Genomic DNA, 17,669 nt, shown 5'->3' with positions numbered 1-17,669 from the left:
TTTGCTGTCAGAGGGACATACTGGTGAGCTCCACACCCATCCCTCCTGTTGCACTGGTCTTCTTGTACTTGTACTACGGATGATGTCATCTTTGACCGGGGAGGGGAGGAGGGACCTGGGTGACTCCAGAGCCTGCAGCAGCTCCGTCAAGTTAGTTAGAAGTAACTATACCAACACCGGAAATAAAAGCAGTGGCCTTCAAAATAACAGTGTGAATTTTAATGTCACTCAAGGGGACAATTGTGTAGGTTAGCTAAAATAATTAATATAAATTATTTAATCAACTATGTTATAGCTGATTTTGATGGGAAACTCTCTGTGACATAAATCAGTGGGGTGTGGCCAGAAGTGTAACATTGCTTGACAGTTTTGTGAGTCATCTTTGATTTAAGTGTTTTATTTTTTCTATATTGATGGGATGTATAGAACCTTGGATCATAATGCTCCCACCCAACACATATTAAACCAATCACTTTGATTGGGACACAATATATACTATACCAGAATACAAACAAGTGTCCCGTACTTCTCTGCCAACCTGCTCCAGGTTTTCTGAGATTTGATTAAACACAACTGTATTTTGGAAAAATGCACCATTAGAGCACAATATAAGGCCACAAGATTATGCAGTCTAATAATGTAGGACTTAGTTGACATTACACTTTAATGGTAAACATGTATTTACATATATTTATATATTTATTTAATGTATCAAATTACAAAAAAACATCAGTGAACTTAGGTGTTTTGGGGCCTGGGGAAATTTGAAATCTAGACATGCTAATAATGCACCAAATTCCCTTTGGCAAGTAACTAACACAAGCATATTAATGATAACATACCTCTAAACTTTATGTGGTCTTAAATTTTTAAAGATTTCAACACGTTTGTATTTTATAGAGAACTTATTTTTGATTAAACAAATGTAAATAAAATAAATAGATACATAAGATAAATAAAATAGATAAATAAGATAAATTTAAAAAAAAAAATAAAAAAAAAAAAAAAGAAAAAAATAAAAGGGAAATAAAAAAAAATTAGAAAAAAATAAAAATAAAAAAAAAAAATAAAATAAAAATAAAAAATAAAATAAATAAAATAAATAAAATAAATAAAATAAATAAAATAAATAAAATAAATAAAATAAAACACCGCGATGTGGATTCTAACTGTAACGCCCTGCCTCTTTTATTTTGAAAGTCCCAAACGGAGCCGCTCCTCGCTGGTGTCGGTGGGAGGATCTTGCTCGCCTGCTCCGTTTCTCAGCACCTTCCTCTGTAAAAAAAAAAAAAAAAAAAAAATTAGCGAATACTGCAGCAAGAAGTGACCGAGTGTGTGTCTGTGTGTCTGTGTGTGTGCCTGTGACGCGATCCAGACCAAAGCAGGGGATTCATATTTATAAAAGAAAAACTCTCATCTGGCTGCTGGCAGGTAATTATGACACGGGAGCTGTAGTCTGACTTAACGCTCTTATTGGACTCAAGTCGACAGTCTAATTATAAGGCTCACTTACTTGGGCTGAGAGAACAAGGTGGTGGCTTTTCCTCCATATACCGACCAGTCGCCTTTATTCCTGCTCGGCTGGTAGTTTTATTCCCATGCCTATAATAAAGAATATAACGCGCACGGGTGCAGATGTCAGGGCGTGTTTCTGTTGCAACTGTTGATTGTTTATTTTCTTTATTGTTGGTAGTTTCAAAGTCAAAGCAGCGGGTCAGATCCTGTCTTAAGTACGAGCTGTCCAACTGCTGCGACCTCAATAAGAAACCAAATCTCCTAATGAGCCATTTCTATTCCTGGGAGCACTTCATTTCCTCGTTATTAGAAGACTGGAGTTTCTTAGAGGGCGTTGTTTGAACTGCCAACAATGATTTGTAAAACACAACAAAAACAAGTGGAAGGTGACATCTGGTGAGTTATTCAGGCTTAAAACAACCATGTGTATAAAATAAAAAGAGATCAGATCATATCAATGTAATCTGATTTAAAGAGGATGGTCCTATTCATGATAACACATTCACATTCATTTATGATATATTGTCCTCATCCTCCTGACCAAATGTAATGGGGGGGAAAACTACCTTTGTGGCATTCATGAAAAATAAATTCTTTATACTAGCAAAACTATGAGTACTAACACAATGGAGTCAATTAATGGATCAGTGATGGACAGAAAATGAAGAACAATTTTGGTAAAAGAGTAATTGTTCAAGCAAAAATGCCAAATATTCTCTGTTTCCAGTTTCTGAAATGTGAATAATTGCTGCTTTTCTCTGTTGTGTATCATTTCAAATAGAATATCTTTGGGATTTATATTGACTAAGCAATCGATCCAACTGAATAATCAATAATGAATATTGTTTCAGCCCTGAAAAGTGGAACAATTGTATGATCATATGCCCCGAATAGGTTTGAAATACATTACATGAGCATTTTCAACTACACACTTGTGCATTAGTGTCTGCTAAATGTATTCCTACTTTATATCACAAATATAAGTTTGTTTATTATTTTTATTTATTTCATAGTCAGAAAGTAGTGAAAAATGTACATCAACATTTCATATAGCTTGGTTTGTCCAATGGCCAATTGTTGTCCGTCAACTCAATATTTATTTGTCCTTATAGTATAGAGTAGTTTAGACCTGCTTACAGAAAATCTAAATCACTTTTGATAATTGATTTATTGTGTGAGTCATTTTCATTTTAGACTTCTGGTTTCTATGATAGTAAAGTGAATATCTTTGACTTCTTCCTTGCTGGTCGAACAAAACAAACATTTTTGAATGTCACCTTGTTGTTGTGAAACCGTGATGCTCATTTTAAACCATTTCCTTACATTATAGACCAAATGATTAATGGATTAATCAAGAAAATAATCTTAATCATCTTAATTGCTAATGAATAGAACCATTAGTTAGATCGTTTTGCTTGTCTTTGGATGAACAGACGTGTGCTCACTGACGAGATCTGGTTTGTGTTTGTGTGACCTGAGTTGGTGAACAGGAGTGAGTCATGAGGTGTCGGTTCTCTCACAGCCGTGCGCTGCAGAACCTCGGCCTCTTGTCTTTGGAGTTCGGTCATCTCGCTCCGTCTCTTTGCCCTACTTCCTCTCAACACCGGCTGTCAGAGCAGGAGGGTCTGTGTTCCTCTTTGTGTACCATGGCTGCTTGAAGGCGACCAGGCAGATTGAGCCAATATATTGATTAGACGAGCTGTAGTAGTCGTGATGCTCTTCTGCTCGTTGTGTGGAGGTTACCATAGCAACCCGAATTCAAAGGAATAGTTAACAATTTAGGACATATGCTTATTTGCTTTCTTGCCGAAAGATGAGAAGATTGATATCGAACTCTTGCCAAGAAAGCAAATACATGTATTTACCAAAATGTCTAACTATTTCTTTTAACATAAAAATCTTATTTAACCCAAAGAAAATCTCTTTGAATTTCCTTAATTATCTTTTAGGAGTCTGATTTTTTTTTTTCTTCTTTGTATGAATAAAGCGATTATTGTCCTCCAGACGCCTTAATGGAGATGTCATACCTGGTTTTATTCCATTGGCCGGCTGACTTTGGGGACATTTGGTCATTTCCATGGGTGTACCAGAAAAGTCCTGACTCAATGAGACTTAAGGAGCTCGTGTGTTTGCAACATACGCCCAAATAATGTAAGAAGCTGACCTGATCCTCCGTTTATACTCCCGCCGTTGTGTAAGAGAGGTCAGCATCCGCATTTCAATTTTTATTCACTTGAGACCCCAGCTTATACTCAGGAATCTCTACATTGTGTCCATAAATGCTTGATCTGAAACAGCCTGGAGCTCTCGTTGTGAGAGTAGTTTTTGAAGAGGCACTCAAAAGTCTGATCCTGCATGTGATATCTGATGTCTGTTGCCTCATGTCAGATTTAGTCAGATAAGATGCTTTTTTTTTTACAGCCGGTTAAAGGTGGTGTAGACGGACGGTGTCGCAGGCCGTCTGCTCTGTCTCAGCCACAACCTCTGCCAGTTTATGAACTTTGACCTTTCTCAGACAGGCCGACTCTCAGAGGTGAGGCTATTTCTTGCGTTACCTTCATATCTAAAAGTTTCTCACTCTTTTTTTTTAAATGCACCCTGTTAGCTTTTGTCTATTAAGAAAGATAGTTGTAAAAACAGATATTCTTTACTAGAAAATGAGTTGTAGTTGGGAAGCCAAAGATGCTGGAGGGCATTCCTGTAAAATACACATCCCTGAAGTACTTTCAAAGCCATTTTCTATCCTGTAGTCACATACGTTTTTCCTTCTTCTGTAGGGATTTAGTTTAGAGTTGTAATCTCTGGGTGAATGTTTTATCCGTCAAATTGGCAAAGAGTCAAAATCCAGCCTTGGTTTTATTGCTCTGCTACTTATGAAGCCTTCAATCTACAAGCTCCTTGACAACTCCTTTTGTAATGGCAACAACATCAAAAACCCAGGAAATAACTTTTCCGTGTTGATATCAGCTGATCTGCAACTCCGGGCTTTCTGTGTCTAGTGTATAAAAGAAAGAGGTGTAGCCCTTGGAAGCCTGTTCGACGTGCAAAACAATCATACTCAGACTAATTTCCGGTAAAATGTTTGCTTGTTTGCAGGAGCTCGGAGCAAAATAATTCATCATCATGATCGTCTCAGGAACAACAGGCCTTTTATTGGTTGGATGTTTGTCTGCGTTCAGCGGTGTTGTTGATTTGAAAGTCATATGAGGATTGAAAGGCCGTGCTCCCTCGTTGGTTTAGGGTCAGGCTCTGCTCTGGGCTAACTCTGCTCAGCTAGTTGCATAACTCCTGTTGGCCCCTATAAGCCTCAGGAAACCTCCTTATGGAGTGAAGACAGAGGTGGTGTGTTAATTAACCGGGGCATTGCTCAGATAGTTGTAGGAAGTGATGGAGATTTACTTTCCTTTTGTATTTTAATGGCTCCTCATGTAGTTTTTGGATCAAGTTCAATGTTTCCAAGAGTGTTCACTTCAAGCTCTTTTCACACGTACTGCGACGGCTTCCATACTTTATTAAGTATGTTAACTTTTAGTCTGCAAATATTATTACGTCTGATCATGTTTATGTTGTTTCGGTTCGGTGGGTTCCTGTTTGTCAGCAAGATATCAGAAATACTTTATTTATACTATATTCATAAAACTTGGTGAAAGGCCGTAGCATGGATCAAGGAAGAATCTATAAAAATTGTGGAGCGAGTCTGAATCGCGGGACGGATAGACAAAAAAATGTTCACTTTCGGTAACATTGCAAAAGGAGATCTGCGCTCTCAGAGTGCCCTTCTAGTTTTCAAGTATTTTCATTATGAATTAATCTCTGCATGAATTTTGATTTATCGTTTAGTCAATAAAACACCCCAAAATAGTGAAAAACCTTGTTAAAAATGTTGGCGTCTATAATTTACTTGGTTTGCTGACCAACACGTACACCAGTACTCAAAGTACTCTTAATACTACATTGATGATAGTAGAGGAATACAACAAATCCTACTATTTATAAACTGGAACCAATGTGGCAAGACAGCTTAATAAATCACTTAAAGGATTAATAAAAGCTCAGAATTGTTGGTGATAGATTTTTCAGGCCACTGACTTATACACTTATACACTTTGCATTTTTTTTTCTAAAACAACAATTTTTGAATAATGCGTTTAGTTAGTGAGCTTTAGATGTGCTAGTATTTGTATTTTGTTACTTTTAGACAGAGCAAGGCTACCTGTTTCCCCCCGTTTCCAGTCACTATGCTAAGCTAAGCTAACCGGCCGCAGCAGGTAGCTACAAACCAGTAAGTCCAGTTTAGGTAACAGATACCTGAATTTTCAAAGTCTTTCTAGATGCCAATACACAGTGCAGCCGTTTATAATACTCTGATAAATATTTTACTCTTCTACTATTTTTATCTTTTGTTGAGACGATCTTTAGGTAAACAGTATCACACGGCGTTAGGCGAAGAGTCACAAACTGAAAACATTGGAACCACTGCTGGAAGATTGGGAGGAAGTATGCTTATAGATAACTTGTGTAAATACATCTTATCACTGAATCTGGGTGGCATATTTGTTCTTCAGCTAGTGTTATAACTTAGTGCAGATAGAAGAGACACATTCTTTTATTCCAATAAACACAACATCATCTCAAAGACCAGTTAACGAAAGTTCAGTGAGTTCAGTATTATTCAGTGTTATTTTTGTTAACTTTCCTTATAGTATGTCCCTTGGTGTGTTAGCCTCTAAGACTTAGAGGCTAACACACCAAGGGGCATACTATAACTGTGGGACAACAGGAACACTGTGTTACTTAGAGTCTAAGTAACACAGTGTTCCTGTTGTCCCACAGTTATAGTTGGTCCTCAGTCAGCCTCAGAATGATGGAAGACTTTATGAATATGTTCTAGCAGTCCTCTTTGCGCTGGATAAATCTCAGTTGTGTTGTGCGGAGTCACAGTGACAGCGAAATGAAAGTGTCTGCACCCAGAACTGAGTGATGGTTATGTAGAGCCGGCAGAGTAATGTTGAACCGTTCCTGCTTTTAATCTCTTTTAAAGGTGACACCTTCGCCTTCATTCAGTAGAGTGGAGGTCAAAGGTCAGCCAGCTGATATGTGGTTTCCGTTCATGTGTTGTGATTACATCAGGATGAGATCAGGCTTTGATATGATTGTGGAGGGGACGAATGATGGCCGAGACACGATGAACCGGCTCGATGTGGATGACGGCACGAGTGATATAGGTTACTACTGGCAACCACCTAAACTTCCTCCTCAGTTGTTGCTGTCATTAGTAACCATTAGCGCCTAAATTGAAGACATCCGTCATCGACCGTACTTGGCACAGTTTGGGACATTTTCACGCATAATTTATTTTTGCCAATATCTCAAGATGTTCCTTCAACGGCTCCCGATGTTACTTCCACAAAAAGATGAGCCACACTGTGTACATGTGTGTGTGTTTGTGTGTATCTGGCAGCCCTCTCTGTGTCCCGGCTCTGCTGAGGCCTGTCCAAACACAATTGCAGCCAAAATCTCCTCCCGAGCTACACAAAACAGGAAGTGGTTTGTTTTGTTTCGCAGGGTGAGCCTCCGAGGCCTCGGTGCTGCTGTCTCCCACTTGTTTGGTTTTGAACCCGTCATCTCTATCGGGTCATCTCTGGTCCAAATGTCAAGTTCTGGAAATCTAAACGTATTGTGCGGTTTCTCTGGAATCAATATTCGCTACTTAAGTGGAAGCAGTCTCTGCTCTCATTCATTATTCTGTTTTTTTTATTCAAAATGATCTGGTCATAATTGAAGCATTTGCAGCTGCAGCTGAAGTAAATGATTATCTTTGGTCGTCATTGTACATTAAATGTTCAGTAGATTTGCTTACTTGTCTTTCAATTTAAAAAACATGTAGAAACAACAGGAGTGAGCACACTCCCAGTATTTTCTAGAGCAGCCTTAATTCGATTTTGAGTATTTTTGCATCTTTTGGCAAAACCTTATGCAACTGTAACTAAACGCACGGCACCAGAGGGAGTGGGTCTTTGAACCAGCATTGCCATGAGAAGGAATAAACCCAATAAGTTAATGCAACTGTCAAACAAGCAAACACACCCAATATTTCCAGTATGGCAACTGGTTATGCCAAGTCTGAATATCCATGGAAACAGGGCCAGCAAGATTTTTTTCCTTTTTCTTTCCACTGTTTTTCTTGCCCTGGGTTTCTTTGCTCACTTTGCAACTCAACCAATATTTTCAAAACATTTATAATTTGTTTGGATAGATATACGCACAGTATTTGTATACTTACATATTTATGAGTTAGATTTATGAGAGACAGTTCATAGAACAATGAATATGTATTTCCCTACTAATATATGCAAAGACTTTTCTTACACAACGTTTTCAGTTGAGTTTTTAGATTTATCTTATCCTAACAGTTTTGGTTTCAATTTTATATCCCTAAAATACAAAAATATTCAACTTGTGTTTCCACTGAGTTTAAGAATCAACGTGCTGCAACGATTAGTTGATTGACAGAAAATGTATAAATTAACGAATACAACCTGAACATTTGTTGGTTTCCTTAGTCATGTACAACTGTTGGTTGCACAAAACAAGACATTTGAAGACATGACTTTGGGTAAATGGGGAGGATATTTAGTTTTTTGCCTTTTCATTCATTTGCAGTTATTTCCATTCTTTGTCATTAGCTAAGCTAACTAGCTGCTTGCAGTAGCTTCATAAGTACTGTACAGACATAAGTGGCATCAATCTTGTTATTTAATTATGTGCAAGAGTGCAAACGCGTATTTCCCGTGCATGTTTTATATGGTGTCCTTTTCATTTTTTTCGTGATGTAAACTCGGTTTGATTATTTGTTTAGTCTTTCCCATTGATGATAGGTATTGGCTTTAAAATGCATAATCCCCCCCCCACCCTGCAGGAAGAAATTATTTTAGCAAGCAAAGTCATCTAGATGAAGCTGGTGACACTAGTCCACTGATCAAATATTGTTGAACAAATAAATTGTATGTATTCATGACGATCCTTCATGGGTTGATGCTACTGACTGACAGATTTGGTGTTGCTATGCATCCGAGCACAGATTAAAAAGTAGGCATTGGGGCAGACTCGACTCAAAAGTTACACCAGCAGCACTGAAAGATTCATTTCCTCCGAACAGTGGGTGCCCTCGTGAAGAGGATTGCTGTCAAGACTGGCAGAAAGTGGATGAGGTAAGGAGCCAAATGACTATATGCACAGCTGCTCCCGGGCAGCAGGGCTCCAGCTCATCCATCAGCTGTACTGCTAACTCATCCCTATGTAGCCTGCACCAACCAAACCAGTCCTCTCATCTGGGCCTATTGCAGAAATGCTCCTTGGTTCTGTTGGTTTTATGCGTTGCATTTATTGCACAGGAAACCAGCAAAGCTTCATCCTTGCAAGCCTGGAGCGTTAATGTAAAATTAAACCCTTCATCCGTCTTTGTTTGACATGGTTTTGTTTGCGCGGTAAATACTAGCATGGTGTTTCTTTTCTTAGCTTATACACATGTTCACAACGCTTCAAACCCCTATGTAAGTAATTACAGCTCAACATTTGAACAACATGTGTGCAGCAGGTTCGTCTCTTTAATGCAAAGTCATTTTGAAAGAATAAGAGTATTATCTATTACCTAAAGAGTATTTCTTAAGAAACATCTGGAGAGATCAAAAGCAGGATAGTGTTTTTGTCTGCCTTAGGACACCAGTAAGTATTTTACCAGCTGCTCTGATTTCCCAGACACTTTTTCTTTTCCACAAACGTTGCAGAGGGAAACAAACAGGGAGGAGCAGGAGCCTGATGGCACATTCCTTTGTGAATCCAGCTTGTCTCAACAACCCCCTCCTCCTCTTTTTCTCTTTCCAGTCTCTCCACTATCTTCCTCCTTCTCCTGTTCCTCTTCATGTAGCTTTTTAGTCTAGATGTGTCCTCTTTGTTTCATGGTCTGTGACTGCAGCTGTCTGTGACAACGTGCAGATCAGGGAGCCCTCCCTCAGGTGATGCAGAAATGTCAGACCGAGATGTCAGAGTGGTCGCTTTTGAGCCTCACAGCATGAGCAGATGAGGTTTTGTACAACATTGTGTTCTTGATTTATCTCGTGTTCCTGTGATCTCTAGAAATTATTTAAATATCTGCAGCGTAGAATACACAAACGGGATGACAAAGTGTGACTGTGTTGTTTGGCAAGTTCCTTCAGTGTGACAAGCAAAATCTCCCATGACGGCAAAAAAAAAAGATTCCGCAGTCTTTTGTAGTACTGCTGATAATTTTGACACGCAATTTTTTTGTTTGTTGTCTTTTGAATGTTTTCAATGTCTGTGACAAATCCTTGTAAAAACCCTATTTTTGTTTCCCAACAGAGATGGCAGCCATTCGGAAGAAGCTGGTAATTGTCGGGGATGGAGCTTGTGGGAAAACATGTCTCCTCATTGTTTTCAGTAAAGACCAGTTTCCTGAAGTCTACGTTCCGACAGTGTTCGAGAACTACATCGCTGATATCGAGGTTGATGGAAAACAGGTTGGTACATCTGACACTCAAGTAAGCTGTCCAGAAGTTTTTGCTGTGGCCTAGAAAGTCTTTCCGTCGCTAACCAACACTGTCCTTAAAGTAGTAATATGAATGACCTAAATTACCTTTTGCTTTAAAAAGAGAATCTCAAAGAGGTCATAAATGTGCACTTCACAGCTACGTACATGGTATTGTGCTAACAGACTGAGGCTAAGGCTGGCTGTCCCTCACCATTTGATGATCCATTTAGAAAACATGGAAATACAGAAACTAGTGAGAGTATTAGTTTGATCATGGAAAATGCATGATTGTTTGGCTGCTTAGCTTTTACAAAAAGAGGTTGGATTAATACTTTATTGCTTGTATAAATCCAAATCCTGCTTCATGAGCAGCCTAATTAATGTGGAGAAATCCAAAGCTGAACACACGTGTTTCACTGATCCACTACTGTATATACTATAGGAGAGTAGTTTACTATAGTGAGCAATAATTTGAGATTTAGGACACTTCATCATGGTCTTTTTGGAGTCATCATTGAACTGTAAAGTGGACACTTGAATGCAATGGTTGAGGGTTAATTAAATGCATTAAATATTTTAAAAGTAAGGCTGCACAATATATTGTTTTTGTATAGCCATCGCTGTCACCTTGTGCGATAAACACATTGTGAATGATTGCATTGTTGCACTCAGGGACTTTTTAAGTCGTAGAGTTAGAGTTAGTTGGAAGAGAGTTTCAAAGAGTGTTTTTGTTCAATTCTTTTCTTTCTTTTTAATTCAACAATCAGTTTTTTCTATGTTAGCAGTATGCTAAAAGCAGCAGAAAGGCAGAACTGAGTAAACCTTAATGTTTTTTTTATCGCATTTAGTATTGTTTTCCGCATTATTCAACAAAGTAATTGCATATTTTCCTGATATTGTGCTGCCCTAGTAAAAAGGGAGTTATTTCAGACACAGTTATGAGCCCAACTACATTAACATCCTGCTCCCGAGTGTGTTTGTGACATCTTGACTCTGACTCACAAGGAGTTGCTCATCGAGGTTTGTAGTCTGAGCAGCAGATGGCTTGTTATGTCGAGGGGGTTTTGTTCTCTTGAGCTGACCACCGCTGCAGGATCACCGCTTGCCAAAACAGGAAATGACTCTACTTCCCAGCTTCCTGTTCAGACAGGGAATAGGGATGTCTCCTGGCAATCCCTCTCCGATTAACGTCTCTCATTTCCTGTCCTGGTCGCATTTAGATGGGGGTCGGGGGGCCAAGGAGGGGTTAACTGTTGTGTTCCCAACAGGAAATACAGAGTCAGGGATCCATGATGGAAGTCGGTCTAAAGGGTGATGATTTCGGTAAAGAAATGTGTCTGCCCTTTAAGTTATCCCCCTCAAACTTTGAAAAGGATGGCACGAGAAAAAGCCAATTAAACAACCAGCTGGATTAGGTTTGCTTCCTCAGCCCCTAAATTCCGATCCTTCCGCCCCTCAAGAATAAAAAAAAAAACATTTTCTTTCTTGCACCTTCGATGGATTGGACAGCCTCTAAAAATAGCTGTTTTCCCCTCATTTCCTTTCCTCCCTAAAGTCTGCAGTGTACAACAAGTACAGTGGGAACATAACTCCGGTTGCTCATGCAGCCACCTCCCACCCTCTGCCTCTGCAAACCTCTATTTTGGGACCGTTGACTGATGCTCGGGCTCTCTGTGGACAAACCCACAACCTATTGTCATTCAGCAAAGTTACAGTGTTTAGTTTTGGTTTTATTTTTATTTTTAGTTTCCCCCCCTGAGCACAGTGAGTCAACTAAAGAGCGCCTGTAGAAGCCTGTACAAGGACAGAAGGTATCTGGGTTGATGCTTGCTAATCTCCCCCTTTCCCTAATTGAATTAATCAGTGGTGTGATGGGAAGCCGTCCGTGAGTTACGTTTCCACAGCACTGAGGAACGTGACAGACCTGTGAAGCTGATCAGGTCAGAGCTGCAGCGGTGATGAGAAGCAAATATCTAAACAAGAATTCCAGCTGGGGTAAAACCTGAAAATCTTTAGTCATGATCAGGATGCATGGTATGTGTGACAATAGGAGGTTAATGGTTAAACAGTCTTTAAATGGTTTTACTTCATGGTATTTAAAGCATTGGCCTTTGGGGGAAAACGCTGAGGCGCACCACATGCCTCTAGGTTCATACGGCATACTCCGAACAGTCACGGCTCTTCGAGGATGAGAAAAGAAACTTCATCACTAATGATGTCTTGACTGGTTAAATGTTTGTGTGATCACCCGGAACAGTGAGCATAATTTCTCTGCGTAAACAACAATTATTTTATTTTTAGAAGGGTTCAAATTGCAGAACTTTCAACAAAAAGTCATCAATGGAACAAATCATGGAGAGAATCACTACATTTCTAAAAAAAAACCACCTTTATGTACAGTGTGTGTATTTGTCCGTCTACTACTTCTTACTGTGTTCTTCTTTTGATTTCTCTCAGGTGGAGTTGGCACTGTGGGATACTGCGGGCCAAGAGGACTACGACAGGTTGAGGCCTCTCTCCTACCCTGACACAGATGTCATCCTCATGTGCTTCTCCATCGACAGCCCAGACAGTTTAGGTAAGGAACCGCTGACATGTGTTTTTATTTGTATATTTAAACGGGTTAGTCTGAATGAGAGTAACGGGGCTGAGACAGATGAAGATGACTCATACGTCATTAAAATACAATTCCTGACTAATACAGTGTAAAAGTGATATTTTGTTATCGTGTCTTATCCTCGCAGAATCAAGGCGGTTTATATCAGCTAAGCACGCTGTTTGTTAAACGCCTTAATGGATTTGATGGGAAGTAGGATTAGTGCAGCTAAAAACATCTTTGCCTCAGGCCGTCTGCAGAGCAATCCATCATGAGAAGTGTTCTGTGCCGTGACTCTGCACCGTCTGTCCCTTTTTTATAGTCCCTCTCTCTCACGAGTACTTCTGCTCACTTCTTGTTTCTCTCTCTCTCTCTCTCTCTCCCGGGACAGAAAATATCCCTGAGAAGTGGACGCCTGAAGTGAAGCACTTCTGTCCCAATGTCCCCATCATCCTGGTGGGGAACAAGAAGGACCTGAGGAACGATGATCACACACGGAGAGAGCTGGCCAAGATGAAGCAGGTACGAAAGTCTCTGAAAGGTCAATGAGGAACCAAAAAAAGAAACTGTGAACTGTGGATTGAGGTAATCGGGGACAAGTAGGCACTTCTTTAATACTCAGGCACCAAAGAGGCCTGATGATATGTGCAAGGTGGAAACATTTCATGAGGTTCAGTTTGTGAAGTTTCTATCTGAATAATAAATGTTCATATTATAGGGGTGACAGCAGAACTGCATTAAAAAGGGGCAAATGGCTGCTTTGTTGACATGTTACCTCTAGATACTCATATAAATATAAATAAAGTACAAACATGAAAACTGTTGAATAGGGAAGCAATTTTCTAAAATGCCAAAGGAAAGATGGGACATTTATTGAATACTGTCTCCCTTTTATGTTGTTTTTTTACCTGAGAGTTAACTTCCATTTGTGACAGCACTCTGAAAAAGGCTGTTTGTGTCCTTTTCAGTCTTCCTATAATGACAGCAGCATATTGATTTACTGTTTCACAGCATGTCACCGCCTGTCTCCAGGTCCACCTCATAACAGCAACATGTTGACAAAGCTCTACCAGCTCTTTCAAATGCCACCATCAGCCTTTTCCTTTCTGTAGACATCGGGAGCCGTTTGACAAAGACTAGCACTGAGTCATCAGTTCAAGCATTTTGGATCGGACGTGGTCACACACATTGATGGTTCAACATGTGTGAGCTATGATTTAGCTGGGAGGGTTAGTGAGGTAGGGTGTACTTGAGTATCCGATCCCAAGTGTTAAACTGATAACTGATTTTTTGCGATTAATTACATAGTGTATATGAATACAAAGTGTGTAAAAGCAGTGAAAAAACTGCTATTCAAAACAAATACTCAAATTCCAAAGATATTCAAATTACTGTCAAGTACGACACAATAATCGGATGAAACCAGAGACTATTTGGCATTTTTGCTTGAAAAATGACTATTGATGATCAAAATAATTGCCGATCAATTTTCTGTAGATTGACTGATTGTTTGATCGTTTAAGGATATTCTCAGCATTGTCGATATTTTATTATGGTGTACTCAAATTTAAACCTTAAAGGGGACATAACATGCTAATCTTCAGGTTAATACTTGTAGTTTTGTTTTCTACTAGAACATGTTTACATGCTTTAATGTTCAGTAAACTTTTTCTCATAATGTCTGTCTGAATATATACCTGTATTCAGCCTCAGTCTGAAAGCAAGCAGGTTTTTAATGACATGTCTCTTTAATATATTATATTTTTTGAACACAGTAGACCAAATAGAAGGAGCAATTGCCAAAATTGTGGCAACATAACAAAACTATGTGTACTGAGTATTCCAGTCGTTTTTTTACTTTATAGAAAAAGCAGCCACTATCACTATCACACATTTACGTTTTTTTCTTTAATGTCAGCTTTTTATTGAGATGTAGAATAATGAATGAATGACAATCACTCCTAAAGTAATTAAGATTACCTTCCCTTTAGCAAAAAGACTACTGATCATTTTTGTACATTACATAACAATTTCTGCTCTAACCATGCAGGAGCCGGTGAAGTCAGAGGAAGGCAAAGACATGGCCAGCAGAATCAGTGCTTTTGGCTACTTGGAGTGCTCTGCCAAGACCAAGGACGGCGTGCGGGAAGTGTTCGAGATGGCAACTAGAGCGGCACTGCAGGTCCGCAAGCGCAAGAAGAGAGGTGGCTGCACGCTGCTGTGAGCGGTCCAGACGCCATAAAATCCACTGACCAATAGAAGAAAAAAAATACACATGAAAAGGACTGACCTTTTACCAAATGGCATCTTTGTACTGAATCTCGCATTTCACAATAACAGGCAGGCAGAGAGGTCAAATGCAAAAAAAAACAAGTTCCTTTTTGATTTCCAAAATCTGTCTTTACACAAGGAATGTTTTTCATACTTGTTTTTCTTTATATTTGTAATGTAACATACAGTAATAGATGCACATATTTGTATGCAATATTGTTCTTCTTGAGCTTGAGCGAGCAGCATCCTTCTTCGCTTGTATAAAGTCTTCATGAGTAAAGTCCAAACAGTCCAGACTGTCCCGTTAGCATCACTTCTGTTTATCATGCTAGTCCTGATCTTTTGAGCAGAAGAGCTAGTGCCTTTTTCTTTCTTTCTTTCTCTTTCTTTCTTTCTTTCTTTCTTTCTTTGTACGCCACCGTCTATTTCTCATGTTCGTCAGCTAGCTAACATTTCAGCTGAAGGGGTTCCCCATTGTACTGTATCTGTAGTCGTCATTGTGAAACCTGAGCAAAGCCGTAACGTAGGCTTTTATTGCTCATCAAGCACAACAAATGATCGCTTGTTTCATTTTTGGTTAGCGCTCCTCTAACATTTGCTCACTGAGGATGAAGAAAGCGGCTTCTTCATGTAAAAACTAATTAGAGATTTGATTATTCAAATGCATCCTTCATAGATGTCGCTCTGTTGTGCAGTCGACTTAGATGTGGGGGGAGAGGGGGGATGAGAAATGGCCAATAGAGACACAAGCCAATATGACTCAACTATGCACAATGGCTGTTAAGACCAACAGCAGCTGAAACTGAAATGAAGGCCAAAGTCTGGTGAAACCTCCCTTGTTTGTTCACGGAGGGTGACTGAGTTCAGCTCTTATTCTGCTACGATTCAAGAGAGCCGGTCAGTCACGCCCGCCGTTGGAATCTGTGTGTTGGACCAGTTGGCCCAGTCGTGGAAACCATGTTTTGTTGGAGTTGTTAGCAGTCGCGTGTTGATGATTCCCAGTCAAACGACATTCTTTACATGTTTGAGAGGAGCTGATTTATGTCTGTGTGAGGAGTTAGTTTTTCCCCCCCGGTGCCTTCTCTGTTGCGTTGTGCCTTTTTGGTTGTTCTCTCCCCGACCAGATAGCTCGACCACCTGCTCCACGCCGACCCCATACTGACTGACAAGGTCTATAGTGACCTTTTATGAAATGTTTCACAAAGCGTGCTTATTTGAAATGCTCCAAACGTAAGAAACATGTGTCATTAGTTTCCTTAACTTTCAGTCCTCATAACATAAATATTAAGATTTCATCTATAAATGCCTCATCTTTATCATCTCGACAGGTAAGATGGGTTACAGTGATTTACGTCACATACTTTTATGTCAAGAATGAATCATGGGAAAATTCTCTTTTAACATATTTCTTCAACATCCCTTGAAAAACATGTGCGCAGCCATAAAGATTGTCTTTAATGCTTAAGAGTTGTCTATAACTGCCAAAAAAAGTTGTTTGACGAAAAATGGAAACTGGTTTTATTCGTCTGTCTTTTATTCCTGATCTGTGTTAGTCTAGAGCTTCGCTTCTTGACGAGAAACATTTTGATATTTTATGTCTCGCGTTAAAGGAGCAGAATACCTTCAGGGGTCCACGCTGAATTGTTCCTAGAAACAGCTTTTGGAGACGCTCCAGACACACAATGCTTCAAAGGCCCAGTTACCGTCCTCAGGCTCAGATTCATTTATGGAATTTCCTTTTCTCTGCCTCTTGCTCACTCATGTACTGTACATGTCCCTTGGTTTCATGTTGCAGTCGATCTACATGGAGGGTGGATGTTGAAATGTGTGATATCTTTGATGGTGCATGCAACTTCTTACAATGCCGATAATGGCAACAAAACTACCAAGCTGGCAGGATCTGTATCTGTTATATAATAGTAACGCCATCTGTAACGCAACTTTATACGCTGTACTGGCCGAGCACATTTGCTTTCACTGGGTGGGCCAGTGGGGAAGCTAGAACTAGTTGTTCTTTCCCGAACTCAAATGAGGCGCTCTGGGTTTTTTTTGTGGAGGGGCTTTGATTTTGATCACACACATGCAGCATATTAAAGTTGTTACCTCAACTCTTTCCAGGGTGGATCTTGTGTTTTTACTCTGGACTTTGTGCATCATAGTGGACAACAACAAGCACACAGACAAGGTGAGGAGTAAACAGATCCTTACAGCTTAATGTTTTTATCAATGACAACATGGATCTTGAGTTATACGTTTCATAGTTGTGGCATGATGTTCACGGGTCTCAACAAGGTTTTAAAGGTCAAGCGAAGATAGTCGAATAACTTTCCCAGCTGGAGGCAGAGCATAGTGATGAAAGCTTTCCCTTTACAGCAGCAGAGGGAATAGTGTTGATATGACTAAGAGCATGTACAATACTGCTGTTAATGTGTATGCAGATAATGTTGCGCTATATCAAAGGATGTCCTTATGATGTCGATGCTTGCATGAGAAAACAGTGGGTCTTTACAGCGAACACGCACACACGCACAAACAAGTCAATGGGAACAGCTTCTGCTCAGTGTTGTGTAACTTTTTTTTCTCTCTCTGGAAGCATTTGAAATGATAAAGGAAACCAATTTATATAAAAAGTTCATTGTTATAATGCTTTGTAAACAAAGTGTTGTAGTGAATGTTTAATTTGAAGTGAACATTGTTAATAAACTATTTTTGAGACAAGACAGACTCGCCTTCCTTGGT

At 39.5% G+C, this 17,669-nt stretch overlaps 1 protein-coding gene across 1 annotated transcript; it reads left to right on the top strand.

Annotated features, from left to right (window-relative positions):
• The first annotated feature begins 1,287 nt into the window (after positions 1-1,287).
• On the top strand, positions 1,288-17,652 carry LOC129106029 (rho-related GTP-binding protein RhoA-D-like). Its single transcript, XM_054617330.1, has 5 exons — positions 1,288-1,431; positions 9,895-10,052; positions 12,521-12,641; positions 13,051-13,181; positions 14,710-17,652. Exons 2-5 carry the CDS (start codon positions 9,897-9,899, stop codon positions 14,881-14,883), a joined length of 582 nt encoding a protein of 193 aa, XP_054473305.1. The 5' UTR covers positions 1,288-1,431; positions 9,895-9,896; the 3' UTR covers positions 14,884-17,652.
• Positions 17,653-17,669: the final 17 nt, after the last annotated feature.

Source organism: Anoplopoma fimbria, chromosome 17 (genome assembly GCF_027596085.1).
Source record: "Anoplopoma fimbria isolate UVic2021 breed Golden Eagle Sablefish chromosome 17, Afim_UVic_2022, whole genome shotgun sequence".
Taxonomy (NCBI): domain Eukaryota; kingdom Metazoa; phylum Chordata; class Actinopteri; order Perciformes; family Anoplopomatidae; genus Anoplopoma; species Anoplopoma fimbria.
The sequence above is the reverse complement of the archived record's forward strand: the minus strand, read 5'-3'. Positions and strand labels throughout refer to the sequence as shown.

Excerpts from the sequence above, each read along its gene's own strand:
- LOC129106029 (XM_054617330.1), top strand. The coding sequence starts at position 9,897 with ATGGCAGCCATTCGGAAGAAGCTGGTAATTGTCGGGGATGGAGCTTGT. Across the intron at positions 10,053-12,520 it reads TCGAGGTTGATGGAAAACAG|GTGGAGTTGGCACTGTGGGA; the intron begins GTTGGTACATCT and ends GATTTCTCTCAG. Across the intron at positions 13,182-14,709 it reads AGCTGGCCAAGATGAAGCAG|GAGCCGGTGAAGTCAGAGGA; the intron begins GTACGAAAGTCT and ends CTAACCATGCAG.